Below are 16,410 nucleotides of genomic sequence, written 5' to 3'. Positions count from 1 at the left end.
ATTTACCTTCTGTACTGGCATTCTATTGCATCTCAAAAGGAATATTTATCTGTGAATGAAAAGATGTTCTCAGGTATTTGTGAGCACTCCTGAAATAACTTTAAAAGAACATTAAGAAGTAGTCAGTGGTTAGTGTTCGCAATCTAAATGATTGACTACTTGTAAAGAAACCTTGCACTATGGATCAGGAGTCTTTAAAAAAAAAAAAAAAGTAGACTTTTCATTATCTTTAGCCAGACTACTATTGACATTTTAACTACACTCCTTTTAAATGTTTGCAGGAATCAATTCAACATCTTTCTCCCCCTTCACTTTTAGGTGCCATCATAGAAATGTTTGAGTGTGCCTACAAATTAAAGGCAGCTGGCAGTCCTTGAATTTTGAAGGACCCCATATATGAAGGACAATTGCTACTCCACAGTAATATCTGTGGGAGTGACTGCAGGAGTTCTATCCATCACAGTGGCCTTGCAGTTCAGCAAGCACTCATTCTGTCCCCGCAGTCCTATGTCCACACTCTACCTCACCTCCTCATGGCAAGGAGGTAACTTAGTTATGAAACTGGCAGTGAAAAGAAAGAACAAGAAAAGCAGGCAATCGGGTCAGAGAAACTTGAAAGAAGAGTAAATCAAGAAGCCAGGATACGGGGCGCCTGGGTGGCTCAGTGGTTTGGGCTGTTGCCTTCGGCTCGGGTCATGATCTCAGGGTCCTGGGATCGAGCCCCGCATCGGGCTCCCTGCTCCGCAGGAAGCCTGCTTCTCTCTCTCTCTCTCTCTCTCTGCCTGCCTCTCTGCCTACTTGTGATCTCTGTCTGTCAAATAAATAAATAAAATCTTTGAGAAAAAAAAAAAAGAAGAAGAAGAAGCCAGGATACAATGCCAATGCCATATAATGCCATCTAGGAGAAGTTAAAGCACTACCCATAGAACTTCTCCGAGCCAATAAATAACCCAGCAGAAGAGAGTAAGTGGAATGAGAAGGAACCTATAATTCCTTCCAGAAAGGCTAATATTCCCAACAAAGCTGCTAAGTAAATATGTTAAAATAACTGACTTTACAGTTAAACACCAAGAGGAGGTTTTCAGGCATGCTACTAAGATAAGCTAAAATTTATGATGTTATGTCGGCAGGTAGGCTACATGAGAATAAATTAATGGAAAACATCTGAAAACCATTTTATAGCAAACGCCAAGTCAGAAAAATATAAATAATGACTGCTATTACTATAATACTATTAGATTTAAAAAATTAGATGGATAGTATTGTTTTAGAGTAATAAAAAGTGACTGAAGTTTTACTTAGAATTATAGGAACAATAAAGAAGTGGTATCTTCACATCCAAGGGATCCTTATGGCAGACTATGAAGAAAAGACTCAGATTTTAGATTGACTCCAAGGACCAGGAATATGACTCATGGCTCAAAGGGCCATGTCCCTCCTTCCCTAGGGAACTATGCATTACTTCTCAAGGGGTGGATTTTTAGAATAGGGTATAACAAAAGACCTGATGCTGTGTCTAAGCGATCTAACCCAAATGCAGGCCATCATTTTATCAAATGTGGGCAGAGTACCACACGGACAAGTCCCAAATCCTCTCTTCTTTTATCCAACTGAAAACAAAGAATTTGTACTTGCATAGGCCATAAATATTTAATATTTAATACTCCCCAAAACAAATTTACCCTTTTTCACTCAAATTCATTCTAGTCTCTATCTCAGTGAATGACAGGGAATCCATTTAAGCCAAAGCCCTAGAGTGATTATAAAGGTGTCACTTTTAGTAAATGCCTTTCTATCACCCACACTTAATCAGAGCACAGGTTCCACAGACTCCATCTCACTAGCATCTTTTGTATTCATCCTTTCTATATCCAGGTCACCGTAAGTTCTCAGTTCTTACCTTTATTAAATCCAATAGCCTCTAGAAGAGTCTCCCTAACTTCAGCTACCATCCCCCATCTGTCACCTAGAGTGATAACAAAATAAACTTCCAGAAATGTAAATTTCCTGTCACTCCTCTACTGAAATCTTTAAATGATCCACCACAGCACTTAATGTAACAGCCAAGCGTATCTGTCATATTTCCCAACCTGTGTCCTGATACTTCCCCACTGACATCCTATACTCTAGCCACACTAAATAACTTGTAATAATACAAATTAATCTTCTCTTATACCTTCCTACTGCACATCTCCTCTCTGAAACACCAACGCCCTCCACTTTAGATAATACCTGCTCAGAACCTGTATCCTCACCTAAGGGTAACTGACTAAAAGCCATTCAATCTTTCTAATGGTATCTGACCAATGTAACAGTCACATTAAATTTATATTGAGAGCATTTTTTAAAAATTTCAAAGCAATTTCAAACATATTATTATTTTATCTATTTATTTTTAATTAAATCGTTTTTAAAAAGTCATGTGAGACAGCATTATAGGTCATGTTTTCCTCACATTACAAATAAGGCCACATGGTAAGATTATATTGGAAAAGGAAAAAGAATCCGGTTTTCCTGGTTCCTACAGTCTAGTGCTCTTCCTACCACAATTTATTTAAATATATGTGGTGATGACAATACCTTGACTAGATTCACCAAGGTATTTTGTGAGAAATACTTTTATTTGACATATTTTACAGGAGTAAGAACTGAAATAATACAACTGAGTGATAAAGGAATGTATATTTTGAGATAGCTGAACTTAGGCAGTGGTTGAAGGAAAGAAAGGGAACTTTAGGGAAAGGGAAGTATAGAGAAAATGAAGCAGATTTAAAACAGACTTAAAACATGTAAGAATATGCTGAGTATAAGATTAAAGTAAGGGCTTGACAAAGAAGAAGTGAACGTTTCTAAAGGAAAATGGAAGTATGAAGTAAGGAATGGGAAATAAATAAATGGGAAGTAAGGAATGGGAAATAAATAAAATGGTATTTCTTTGACTGGTGAAACTGTTTTTCTCCAATAAGGATTTTAAGCAAAGGGACATAATATAAAGGAAAGAAAATGTATGCAGTCATGGAAAGAAAGAGGGCAGAACAAAGACCCATTTACACAATGACTCACCATCAGAAACAGGTCTCCTTAAAAGAGTAAGTTGTGACAGTCATTTTATAAAATTACAATAAATGATTTTGATAGTCTTGCAGTCATTTCAATTCTAGGGATAATGAAAGCTGTGTGAGTGGGAGAAGTTACGTGTTTGGAAATCACTGCAAGAATAAGCAGAGAGATCTACTAGTTTGACTACTTTCTTTAAAATTACAACTAACTAGGACATAAAATAGTTGCTAAAATAGTAAGAGTTCTGTGGTTAAAAAACAAAAGATATTTACTGAGAAAGTAAACACCATGAAGTATTTTAATGATTATAGTAAAAGTTGTGTATATAATCAAAATACTGACTTAAAAGTTGAAAGTACTGAAAATATGGCCCCCCTAGAAAATGTGGATTTTTTTTTAAAGGTTTTATTTACTTATCAGAAAAAGAGAGAGAGAGAGAGTGAGCACACAAGCAGGGGGAGCAGCAGGCAGAGGGAGAAGGAAGCTCCCCACCAAGCAAGGAGCCTGATGCAGTAGTCAATTCCAGGACCCTGGGATTATAACCTGAGCCAAAGGCAGACACCCAACAAAGTGAGTTACCCAGACATCCCTGTTTTCTAAGTTCTATACCATATGCTAGAATTCTTTTATGAACAGAAAATCTATTTTAAAACCTATATATAAGAAGACCTACTGCAAGTAATACAAACTACCATATAGTCCAATATTATATTCCAATAGATGAATGTATTAGCTACAATTCACATAATTGTAAAATCTGAAAGTATAGCCAGCTTCATGAATGGTTTTCTGCTCCTGCTTCTTTTCTCTGAGTTCTCCTCAATTCTCTCCTCTTCTGTATGTTGACATTATCAGATGAGCTCGTACCATGGAAGAAAAATGGCTGTCCCAAGTTCCAGGTCTTATAGGAGAGCAACACAGAAGTCTCTTCTCTTCCCACACCTCTCTTCCCCACCTCAAAATAAGGACCAAAAGTACCAAGGCTCACATGAACTGAACCAATCTGAATTAATCTGGCCAGATGAATCCCATGCCATGTAACGATCAGTTTAGGCCTGAAGCAATTTCAGTGAACAGACCCCATAACCTTGGAGGTGGAGATGAGGGTCATCTCTCTCAAATTTCATGGCTTCTTCCAAGGAGGAGGGCTGTGAAATGAGAAAAGGAGGAGGAAAAAGGGCAGGGGGCGGGGGAGAATCTTAAGTAACAGTAAAGCAGGGGGGAAAAAAGAAAAGAAAAGAAATGTAGTGACATGGCATAAAAGAAGCAGAGAGAACTGATCAAGATCTGTGGTGATTTACTATCGTTTTATTAGAAAGAGAAAACAAATCCAAATGAAATCATGTTGGCTTAAGTAGTACTGAGAAGTTTTTAAAGTTTTGTGGAAGGAAATTAAATATTTTCTTTCAAGGACAGTCCTAGAGAATAGGAACTACGAGTTATGGAGTGAGGCTCAGGTATAGGGTTCCAAATATGGAATGAGTAAGGCACAGGAGTAAAAGACACTCAAAGCACAGCACAATGTGTCAACGTATCAAATCACTAAGTTGTATACCTGAAACTACTGTAACATTGTGTCAACTAACTCCAAATAAAATTGAATGAATTAACTAGTTAATTATGAAAGGTTGAAAATAGGGAAGCAAAAAAGAAGATATTACTAACCAAGAACAAATTTGATGTTAATTTCCCAAAGGTTAAATAAAGAACACTTCAGAACAGATGACTTCATGTTGAAACGATAATCAGTAATTTTTGTAAACTTCTGGTAGAGGTTTTTAATTATTAGGGGGAATGACTGGGTTATATGCTGTGACACAGAAGTAGTTGACTATAATATATTTTGTGCAAATTCACAAATTCACATGTGTTTGGGAGACTGAAGAAAGAAGTCCTATTCTGATAAATGAATGGAAGAAATACCAAGCCAAAGCACTTCAAGAAAAGTAACATACAAGATTGTCACTTGAAACAATACTTATTACAGAGTAAGTTTAAGAGACTTTGAAACCATTAAATGATTTTATATTTAGAGACATCAAGAATAAGGACAAAGAACGAACAGGCAAAATGCTGATAATTCTATTCAAAATAAGCCTAGCACTACAATTGCTACAGGGGCATTGAACTATTTTGAAAAGAGTGGCATCAGTAAACTTTTCAAACACTTTGCAATATACTTTGGCTACAGCAGTAACAAAAACCCCCATCAACTTTGAAAAGAGAAACAGGGCGCCTGAGTGGCTTAGTCGTTGAGCGTCTGTCTTTGGCTCAGGCCATGATCCCAGAGTCCTGGGACTGGGTTGCACATTGGGCACTCCTTCCACTCCCCCTGTTTGTGTTCCCTCTCTTGCTGTTTCTCTATCAAATAAATAATCTTAAAAAAAATTTTTAAAAAAGAAGAAGAAAAGAAGAGAAACTGACTTAAGACCAACATAACCTACCAAAAATGGGGATAAGTTATATATTGGATTTAATTACTGCTGATAAAATAGTAACTAAATAATGGCTCTTAAAATATACACACAATACTGAAAAGCTAACAGTAAATCAACAGACATCATACATCATGAAATGAAAGCTATGAGGAAGCATATACCACATTTCCTGAGAAAATTCTTTCCTCAAGAAATATAAGTACTAATGAAATAGATTATTATCATTACACATAATGTGAGTTACACTGTTAACATTTGTGAGGTTTCTTGACCACTCTAAAAAAAATTACTAGATTCACGCATTGACTTAGCTTTAAATACTTAGTAAGTACCTACCATGTGCTAGGCAAATGGTTCAATGTATACATACCTTGTTCTCAAAGAGTTTATTTATAGTATAATGAGGAATCAGACAAGTATAAAAGCACTTATAAACCTTGATAGAAATCCCACAGCAGACAATGTACAGAGGCACCTAACCCAGTCTAGGCTTCCATCCGCCTAACCTTCATGATATTAAGATGATCATCCATTGTTTCAGAAACTCATTTTCCCCAGAGAACTATCATTTTCTATACTCTATTGATTTGTAAATGCATGTTAAAATGGAAGGTATTAGGGATCAAGCAAGAGTAAGCAAAAATATTACCCAGGGTGGCTAGAATCAGGATTCAAAAATAAAGTAATAGCATATATCATGAGGTCTGTTATTATTAAGATCCTCACCATCCACTTCCCTCTCCTTACCCATACATAACTCACATCTAACTTTTGTGGCCACTTAAGTATCCATTATAGCATAGAGAATAAAGAAATTAGTTTGGCTTACAGAATCTGGCAGAAGTCAAAACACTTTTCCAAGTACACTATTTCAAAAGTCTTTTACCTCTGCCCTATCCTCAAAAACAATCCAGACTCTCCGTTCCCTACCAAGATTACACTTCCCCAGTCCTATCACCATAACAACCAATTACCCTGACAGCAGAAGCAAGACTGGCAAAGTGACCTTGGCCCCAATCTGGAGATGTCTGTGCTCTAAAAACTTAAAATGCTTTTGCAGACTGTAGGGAATGGTAATATGCAGCACCCTAAAATGAGTGCTGAAAATTTTTCCAGTTGGTCCTAGATTTCCCAGATATGCCACTCAGGTCACTGCTGAGGTCTCCATAATAATGAAGAGATATAGCAAATTGTAAAAACTCTACAAACCAATGAGGGTAAAGGTCAAGGCAAAATGTTCTAAAAGAGGAAACAGGGCAAGTGTTAAGAGAAAAATGTGTGATGGTAGTCTATTAACAGTGCCTAATCTAGGAGAACAAAGGGGGAAGAAGAATTCACTCTGCTAAGCAGTGAGGTTGGAAAAGATCATAAATGAGAAATAGATGACAGTTTCCCAAGTGATACAGAGTGTAGTACTGGGAAAAGAACAACTGTGAGATGGTCAGTTCAAAAACTTTCCCATCCCAAAACTTCTTCAGACCTCATCTGGACCCTTCTTCACTGCGCCATTTGGAAACCTTAACTACAGTATACAAACACCAGACACTCCCAGAACTCTACCTCCCCACCTTCACTGGATCTGGAATCCTTCTCTGGAGACTTCCCTTGAAGTGCTCTTAAGCAGAACTCCTCAACTCTTTTTGTCCTCCCCTTCTACTCCAAGACTGAGGGCTTGGAGTTTGAGCTGGTATTTTCTGAGCTCAAAAATATCTTTTCTAAATCATTTATCCTCTGGCTTGACTCAAAACCAATTTCTATCTTTTCAACTTCTACCATCCAATGACACTCTTCTCATTACTAATATCCTAATCTTCAAAAACAATGGATCTTATTCTTGAATTCTCTCACCCCTCCAATTCCTTCCATTGTTCTGAACATCTGTGAATTTACACAAAGTGGCTAATAACTTGGCTTCACATTCCCTGACTTTAATAAACGGCCCAATTCTCCACTGCTCTTTAATAATCCACCACACATAACATCCAGGGTGCGAGCCCCTTCATCATGTAGAGCTGCTCCACAGTTGAAAATTTAAATCTGGAAATCACTTTCTGATCACATTCTTCTATTTTATCATGTATTTTATTTCCTTATTAGTATGTAAATATTTTTTAATCTCACTAAAACCTGTATTTATTCAACTCTTCCTTCTTTCCCCAATCTATCTGCTCTTTTCATGACTGATCTCATCTCTACCTACTCTAAATAAAATAAAATGATCAATGATTTCAACAATTCTAGTATTACCTCAGTTTCCTAAAACCTCAGCTATTTCACCTTGTTATTCAATCCCTGTCACTAGATGAATCCAGCCATATACTTCTTCCTGCTTTCCAATTTTAAAATGTTATTAAATATGAAAGCTAGTACCACACAAATTTGCATTTTACAATCTTAACTGGACCTTCAACACTGTTCAGTAACCATTTTATTTATCCCTAGTCATTTCCCTTTCACATCTCCTAAGCCAGTAATTCTAAACATAAAATTCTCCATATATGCCATATTCTCATATTCTCCATCATGGCCAACAGATAACCTTTCCTGATAATTCAGAGTATAAGTATTTTGTTCCTTTACACCTAAACTTCTCTATGACGTTAACTATCCTTAACTCCTGTTCCTAAGAAAAACCATCCTCCTCCTCCTCTTTCTTCTCCTTGGCTATTCCCCATCTCCTCTTTTAATCTGTTACCACAAATCTTTTCAAAACACAAACCTCATTTTTATTTGCTTTTGCTGGTTTCCCTAACTTGCAGCTACAGATAAAATATTTGTGTCCCTCGCCCCACCCTGCCATTCATATGTTGAAACCTAACCCCAGTGTGATGCTATTAGGAGGTGGGGCCTTTGCAACAAGATTAGGTCATAGGGGTATTCCCACAAATGAGATTTGCAACCTTACAGAGACTCCAGGGAGATGCCTGGCTTCCTCTACCATGTAAGGTTCCAGCAAAAAAGACAGGTGTCTATGAATTAGGAAGCAGGTCTTACCAGACATGAATCTGCCAATGCCTTGACTTGGACTTCTCAACCTTCAGAACTGTGAGAAATGCCACCAGGTCTTGGGTATTTTGTTATAGCAGCCTAAGCAGATCAAGACACATGGCATAAAATTCCTTTCATAATTTGAACCCTTACTCCCTTTTCCATTCATCTCTTGAGCCTTCCCTGAACATACTTTTTTTTTTTTTGCTGGCCATACCAGAAACTTCAAGTTCTAATTGAACCATCTTTCCTCCTACTACTGTGACTTTATTTATATTGTTTCCTTTGCTTGAGATGTTCTTCTCCTAATCCTTAAACCCTCACATTACCTGGGTTAAGTACATTATATTTTCAAAATCCAGTGTGATGATTCTGCTTGTCAAACTCACACCTCTCCTCCAATACTCACACACAACATTGTAGTTATTTCCCAGGGTTTTAGCACCTTTTTGAGAGTTGAAGACTTGGGAATAGATGAGATCATTGAAAAAATTTATTTTTACTGAATCCTTACTATGTTGGGAATAAAAGATATATAGATATATATATCCTCAGAAAGCTGTCCAGAGAGAGGTTAACAAATTATCACAATTCAATGTGACTGATACTACAATGAGGTTACGTACAACAGATAGAGTGAGAAACAATCACAGCCCTATAAAGACCATGGAAATTTTCAATAAGAAGAACATTTGAGCCAAGTTTTGAAGGGCAATCAAGCATATTCTAAGCAGAGAAGGAGAAAAATAAATTCTACAAAAGAGGAATATGTAAAAGCATTGCCAGTTGAGGCTAGAGACCCTAAATTGTAATAGCAACATTCTGTAACACTGCATGATTTTTTTTGTCAACAGCAGAAGGCTGATAGAATTGGGAAATGGAATAGGTAGACAGTTACCATTCAAGGTTTGAAGAAGAGGCAAGGAGAAGTGGTATATACCCATAAAACACTCATTTATTTATCCATTAGGATCCAGATGAAATGTCAGTTCCTATGTGACACACTGAAAGAATCTAGCTCTCTGTTTCCCCAGGACTTAGTAATCAGCTCTATTACATAATGTATGATATATATAAAATTTTTCTATTACTTGTCTATCGAAACTCTCCAGGGCCAAGTACCAACTAATATATGGTGATACCCAATTAATGCTAGTTGAAGAACTGCCCCGCCCTTAAAGAGTTTGTAGCTGAATATGAAAAAGGCATACACAATTAATATATGCTAAATTCAGAGGGATGTATAAACCATTATAGAATACTAAAGATAGAGCAACAATTTTATATTTATTGAGGTGTAGTAGTTGCAATTACTTCTAAAAGAAAAGAAGATTGAGTTTATAATGAGATTGCCTTATATTTTAGGAATTCTCACACCAAGAATGCAAGTTTTCTTATAGTATTACCTATCACTAGCTCATGCAGAAACTAAAGTTTTCACTTTGCATTAAGCTAATCAGCCTTAGATTACATGTTTTCAAAAGCAAACATATGCAAAAATGTTCTTTAAACCTTCAGAAATCATTGCAGAAAATTACCTGGCCTTTATATTATCCCTCCCACATGCACACATCAGAAGGAAAAGATGATCAATCCATAACTAAGTTATTATGAGCCAAATGAAAACATTCTGTTTGCTTCTTTAGTACAATGAATAGAAAAGATGTGTAATACTTAACTATGGAAAGAGAAAATTACATGCATCTAAAATGAACTCACCTCACAGAACATTGTGTGCTAAAATCTAGACTTTGAATCTATGCCTTTTTAAAAAAAACCATCACTCTGCCTCTTGGAGCTTCATTTTGGGATTTATCCCAATGAATATAAAAAAAAAAAATCGGTCTTGGAAAACCTCAGTAAAATCAATTACAGATTCTTGTGTGGAAAGATTTAATACTAATGGCATCATTCTTCACTAGTAGTTATCCCAAAATGTAATATTATTGCCACACAATCCATTTTGATACTTCATTAAAATATATATTACTTTTAAGTTATCAACTTGGCTGTGCCATGGTGCCCAGGTATTTGTTCAAACATTATTCTCAATGTTTCAGTGAGGGTGTTTTTGGATGAGAGTAACATTTAAATGCATAGAGTGTGAATAAAGCAAACTGCCTTCCATAATGTGGCTAGACCTTATCCAAACAGATATAAAGACCTGAATAAAACAAAACTGACCTCCCTAACCCTTTCTCCCCATTCCTCATTCCTGCACCATACATCCCTATCCCACCCTAGGAAGAGGAAATTTTGACAACAGACCACCTTCAAATTTGAACAGCAATATCAGCTCTTCTCTGTGTTGCCATCCTACCAGCCCACCCTGCAGATTTTGGGATTTGTCAGACTCCATAATCAAGTGAGTCAAATTCTTAAAATAATTCTCTCTCAACCCTGCACACACACAGATATATATGTATAGGTGTGCACACACACACACACACACACTATAGGTTCTATTTCTCTTGAGAACCTGAATGTACCTCTGCCCCGAGATCATCTTATCCTCTTAAACAAATACTTTCAAGTAACAATATCTTCTATCTGCCATACAGATAGCAGGAAAAAATATTCTCAACCTCTGCTCTATTATTTTCTATCAACATATTACTGTTGCTTTGTTATCATACAGGGCCAACTGAGGAAGTAAGAAATATGATAGTCATCTCCAAATACGGGTCTGTTAGGGAGGAAACATACTGTTTGTTTATCCAGGAGTTAGAAAAAGGACCAATGAGTGGCAACGGCAAGGATAAAGCATAAGGATCAATATTAAAAAGTACTTTCTAGTCTTAGGGCAGGAAGGAAGGAAGGTAGGTAAGAAGGAAGGAAAAAAGGAGAGGAGGGAGGGAAGGAGGAAGGGAGGGGAAGAAAAAGAAAGGAAAAGAAAGATTTTCTTTAAAAAACTAGGGCTCTTCTTTAAGCCTGAGTAACTATTTGCTAAGGTAAAACCATGAATAAATCCTTCCTTGGCCCTGAAAATAGCTGAACAGGTCTGTAAGCATCATAGTAGAAGACACTAAAGAACTGTTCCAACCTTAAATACAATCTTCAATGTCCTCATTGCTTTCTATTATTTACTATTCTCTTCCATCCTCCACTATTGTCCCCCACTCTGACTTCTCTTCATCGTATCTTTCTCCCCATTCTAATTTCATCATCCCGTTTAACTGGTTTTAAGAATACAGAAATGAGAGGTGCCTGGGTGGCGCAGTCGGTTAAGCATCTGACTTGGTTTCCACTCAGGTCGTGAGACTGAGCCCTGCTTAGGGCTCTAGACTCAGCATGGAATCTGCTTATGATTCTCTCTCCTTCTCCCAGCCCCTCCTACTTCTGCTCTCTTGCTCTCTAAAATAAAAAATTAAAATTAAAAAAATAGAAATGAGGGAAAATATCCAAAAAGCAAACAGTTGAGATAAAAAGTCTGTCATCTTTACATGTTTTGTTTTGTTCCATTTTTTAGTAAATTTTCTTCCTCTTCTTTCGATGTGTAAATAAATTCTGTGGTCTTAGAAATAACAGACTGAATCTTACTTTCCTATTTTATAAACAGCTGCTTTTAATTTTCTCTTTATTTTCCTATTTACATGAAAATGAATATATACTCATATAAAAAAGTTAGTCTTTGACAAAATTCCACAAATTTTTCTTCAAAGGTCTAGCACAAAGTTCATAATTAAATTCCTCTACACAGGATGACAGTATTTTATTCATAGACTATACCAAATAAGGGGTGCCTGGGTGGCTCAGTGGATTAAAGCCTCTGCCTTCGGCTCAGGTCATGATCCCAAGGGTCCTGGGATCGAGCCCCACATCAGGCTCTCTGCTCAGCAGCCTGCTTCCCTTCTTCTCTCTCTGCCTGCCTCTCTGTCTACTTGTAATCTCTGTCAAATAAATAAGTAAAATCTTAAAAAAATATATATATATACCAAATAAGAGACTGGGTGAACACTGATACAGACTTTGATTCATCCCATTCTTTTCAACCCTACTGAAAAGATACTGTCCACATTAGAGCCTTATTACTTGAAGTGTGATCCAAAGATTAGCACACTGGCATCCACTGGGAGCTTATTAAAAATGCAAATTGCCAGGCCCCATGTAAAACCTCTGAATCAGAATCTTTCAGGATAGAACCCAAGTATATATGTTTTAACAATCCTTCCAAATAGTTTTTATGTACCTAAAGTTTGAGAAACATTGGTATAAAACAGTGATGGCCCATGGAAAGATAATGTGAGCTACATAAAAAACTCAAAATTTTCTAGAAGCTACATTAAAAAAGGTAAAAAGAAACAGATGAAATTAGGCTCAATAAACATTTATATAAAATGTTATCACTGCAATATATAATCAACACAAAAATTGAGTCATTTTACTTTTTTTAAAAGATTTTATTTATTTATTTGAGAGAGAGACAGAAGCAAGCAGGGTAGAGGGAGAGGGAGAAGCAGACCCCCATGCTGAGCAGGGAGCCTAACACAGGACTCCATCCCAGGACCCTGGGATCATGACCTGAGCCGAAGGCAGAAGCTTAACCAAAGGAACCACCTAGGTGTCCCTCATTTTACTTTTTTCTTAAGGACTCTGAGGTTGTAAATCATCTCAATTTCAACTAGTCCCCTTTCGAGTATTCAAAGGCCACATGGGGTCAATAGCTACTTTATGGATAGCCCAGGTCTAGAATTGGTTGAGACAGAAACTGGTTTTTTAATTAACATATAATATTTTATTTGTTTCAGGGGTACAGGTCTGTGATTCAACAGTCTTACACAATTCACAGTGCTCACCATAGCACTTACCCTCCCCAATGTCCATCTCCCAGCCACCCCACTCCTCCCACTTCCCTCCACTCCAGAAACCCTCAGTTTGTTTTCTGAGATTAAGAGTATCTTCACACACACACACACACACACACACACACACATACATACATACATATACCACATCTTTACCCATTCATCCATAGATGGGACTTCTAGGCTCTTTCCATAGTTTGGCCACTGTGGACATTGCTGCTATAAATGTCGGGGTGCACGTGCCTCTTCCAATCACTACATTTGTATCTTTACAGTAAATATCCAGTAGTGTACTTGCTAGGTTGTAGGGTAACGCTATTTTCAACTTTTAGAGGAACTTCCATACTGTTATCTAGAGTGGCTGGCTGCACCAGCTTGCATTTCCATCAACAGTGTAGGAGAGTTCCCCTTTATCCACATCCTTACTAATATCTGTCATTTCCTGACTTGTTAATTTTAGCCATTCTGACTGGTGTGAGGTGGTATTTCATTGAGGTTTTGATTTGAATCTCCCTGATGTTGAGCACTTTTTCACGTGTCTGCTAGCCATTTGGATGTCTTCTTTGCAGAAATGTCTGTTCATGTCCTCTGCCCATTTCTTGAATGAATTATTTGTTCTCTGGGTGTTGAGTTTGATAAATTCTTTACAGATTTTGGATACTAGCCCTTTATCTGATATGTCATTTGCAAGTATTTTCTCCTATTCTGTCAGTTGTCTTTTGGTTTTGTTGACTGTTTCCCTTGCTGTGTAAAAGACTTTTATCTTGATGAAGTCCTAATAGTTCATTTTTGCCCTTGAGAAGCTGGATTCTTTATAGTGCATTTTCTGAGTTCTGTTAACATTTGTGTTAAAGATAGAGCTTGAACTCATGTGAAATCCTGGAGTTTTGCTATCAGCAGCTTTGTAGTTTGAGAAAGAAACCGAAGCTAAATATTTAGAAGAATGAATATATCTGGAAATCTTTGCTCTCAAACTAAGACACTCACCAAAGGTATACTTCTTTCAGTGTCTGTATTTTTTAAGCATTTTATCTGCACATTTGTTTCAATTATTTCTTTATGTGCAAAGTGTATATTTACCTACTTAAAATGTCTAAAAATTAGCTATATTTGTTTAATCTGTACATGATGATAAGTGCATTTAATATTGATAATTTAATAAAAAACAATCCTTGCCCGATGGATGCATACATTTTTTAAAGAACAAGCAGAATCCTATAATATGAAATGCTATGTAGTTTTCTATGTAAAAATTTTGTGTATAATGCTGTTAAAATCCCATGCTTTAATCAGATAGTAAAATCAATCAAATTTTAAAAAGAAAAAAAAGTGTGGTTAATGAACCAAAAGCATTAGCATGCATACTATTAGAGTCATTCACAGAGCAACACAGTATAAATTAGTTCATTCTGTTTCATATAAAATAACTACTTCTTGTCTTCTAAAACAAACAAAAACCCATTCAATTAACAACTTAAGAATTGATATTTTTTTTAAGTTTAATTATCATACAATATTGCCTTTCATTTTATGGTTTTTCCCTTTTGATTTGACATAGGTATTTTTACTATCTTTAAGTCACTAAATAGATATACTCCCACCAGACACTAAACATACCTCTATTATAGCACTTGTGAAAAGTTGTAATTTTACATTTATTCATCAGTCTCTATCACAAACTAATGAGCTTCTGAGGGAAGGGACTAAATTTGTCATTATTAGGAGATACCACAATGTTTGCAACATACTAAATAAAACTCAGTGTTAAATATATGAATGTATAAGACCTAAAGATGAGAAGATGTGCAAAGTATGACATGACCGTACAAAATGCTCCAAATCTAACTTTAAATAGTTAATGTTTAACCAAAGCAGGACATACCATGGCAGTATGAACTTAACTATATTCGATTACTCTACAAATATTCTAATAGGTCCACCCACATTCAATACGTGGAGTTCTTCTTTTACTTTAGACATGAATCACTGATGTGCAGGATCATGAATGTCACACAGTATTCTCTACTACTCCTACAACAGCCCTGCATAACTACAGAGAAAGAAAAAAATTATGTTTGTTCTGCCTAAATGTGCTAGCTTTTTTAAGATCTCAGACTTATACGATGTATTAATTTTTGTTTTCTTTCAGTGTACCAAAATTCATTGTTTATGCACCACACCCAGTGCTCATGCAATACATGCCCTCCACAATACCCATCACCAGGCTCACCCAACCCCCCTCCCCTCTCCCCTCCAAAACCCTCAGTTTGTTCCTTAGAGTCCACAGTTTCTCTTGGTTTGTCAAGTGGTAGTGAAGCAGCCCAAATTTCCAAGTGAATGCATCTGTCAAAAGAAGGCTCTGAATACTATTAGCTTTTATTAAAAAAACTTAGGGAATAAAGATTTGCTGTATTATATAGTCCATTATATGACTCTTAGACTAGAAAATTATACCTAAACTCTACCTTACTAAAAACACAAAATATTCATGATTTCCTCAGTTATTGGTGATTTGTTTTAAGAGAGTAAAATGACCATAAACCACATATAAGTTTAAAAAAGGCATATACTTTTGGCCTTCATCAAGATCTAGTTGTACAGCAAACAAAAAATAATATAGTATCTTTTATTCAGATAAGAAGATATATAACTGACTTACCATGTATTTCTTCAATTAGAATCACTCTTTTTTAATGTGCTTCTAAAAAGTACTTCTTAATTTGGTATCTCTTCTTTTTCCTGGCTATTCTTCCCTTACCTTGACTACTTCAAGCAAAGAGTTAATCTTTTATGCTCTATTTTGTCTTCAACATCATGACTATTTTTTCCAATTTAACCATTTTGCAGTTGGTCATTTATATTCACATACATTCATAACTCAAAAAATGAAAACTGCAGTAAATAAATGAATCACAATGAAAAATGAAATAACTTTGCTTTTGTTTATTAACTTGATATAAAACATATTCCCATGGTGTGGTATCTCTTCCAGTTTTAACATAATGGATAAACTACAGTTTTATGTAAAGTAAGACTTATACAAAATCAAACTGCAAAAAAAAAAGAATTTTCTTTAATTGCCTACTTTTCTGGCTGGTGTTTCTTTCTTCTCCTAAGGC

At 36.1% G+C, this 16,410-nt stretch overlaps 1 protein-coding gene across 7 annotated transcripts in view; it reads right to left on the bottom strand.

Moving 5' to 3' along the window:
• Window positions 1–16,410, bottom strand: part of RAP1GDS1 (Rap1 GTPase-GDP dissociation stimulator 1) — a 145,827-nt gene that overhangs the window by 91,137 nt on the left and 38,280 nt on the right. Inside the window, exon 1 of one of the 7 annotated variants that reach the window (XM_004756026.3) lies at window positions 8,493–8,575. The exons of the other annotated variants lie outside the window; for them this stretch is intronic. Within the exon in view, the coding sequence (XP_004756083.1) occupies window positions 8,493–8,499 (7 nt within the window). The 5' untranslated portion in view covers window positions 8,500–8,575. Of the gene's footprint in view, window positions 1–8,492; window positions 8,576–16,410 lie in introns of those variants that run through there. 7 annotated transcript variants of the gene reach the window in all.

The sequence above is a fragment of the Mustela putorius genome, unplaced genomic scaffold, assembly GCF_011764305.1.
Source record: "Mustela putorius furo isolate JIRA1106 unplaced genomic scaffold, ASM1176430v1.1 tig00003871_pilon_pilon_pilon, whole genome shotgun sequence".
Taxonomy (NCBI): Eukaryota; Metazoa; Chordata; class Mammalia; order Carnivora; family Mustelidae; genus Mustela; species Mustela putorius.
This window is presented reverse-complemented; position numbering and strand designations above follow the sequence as displayed.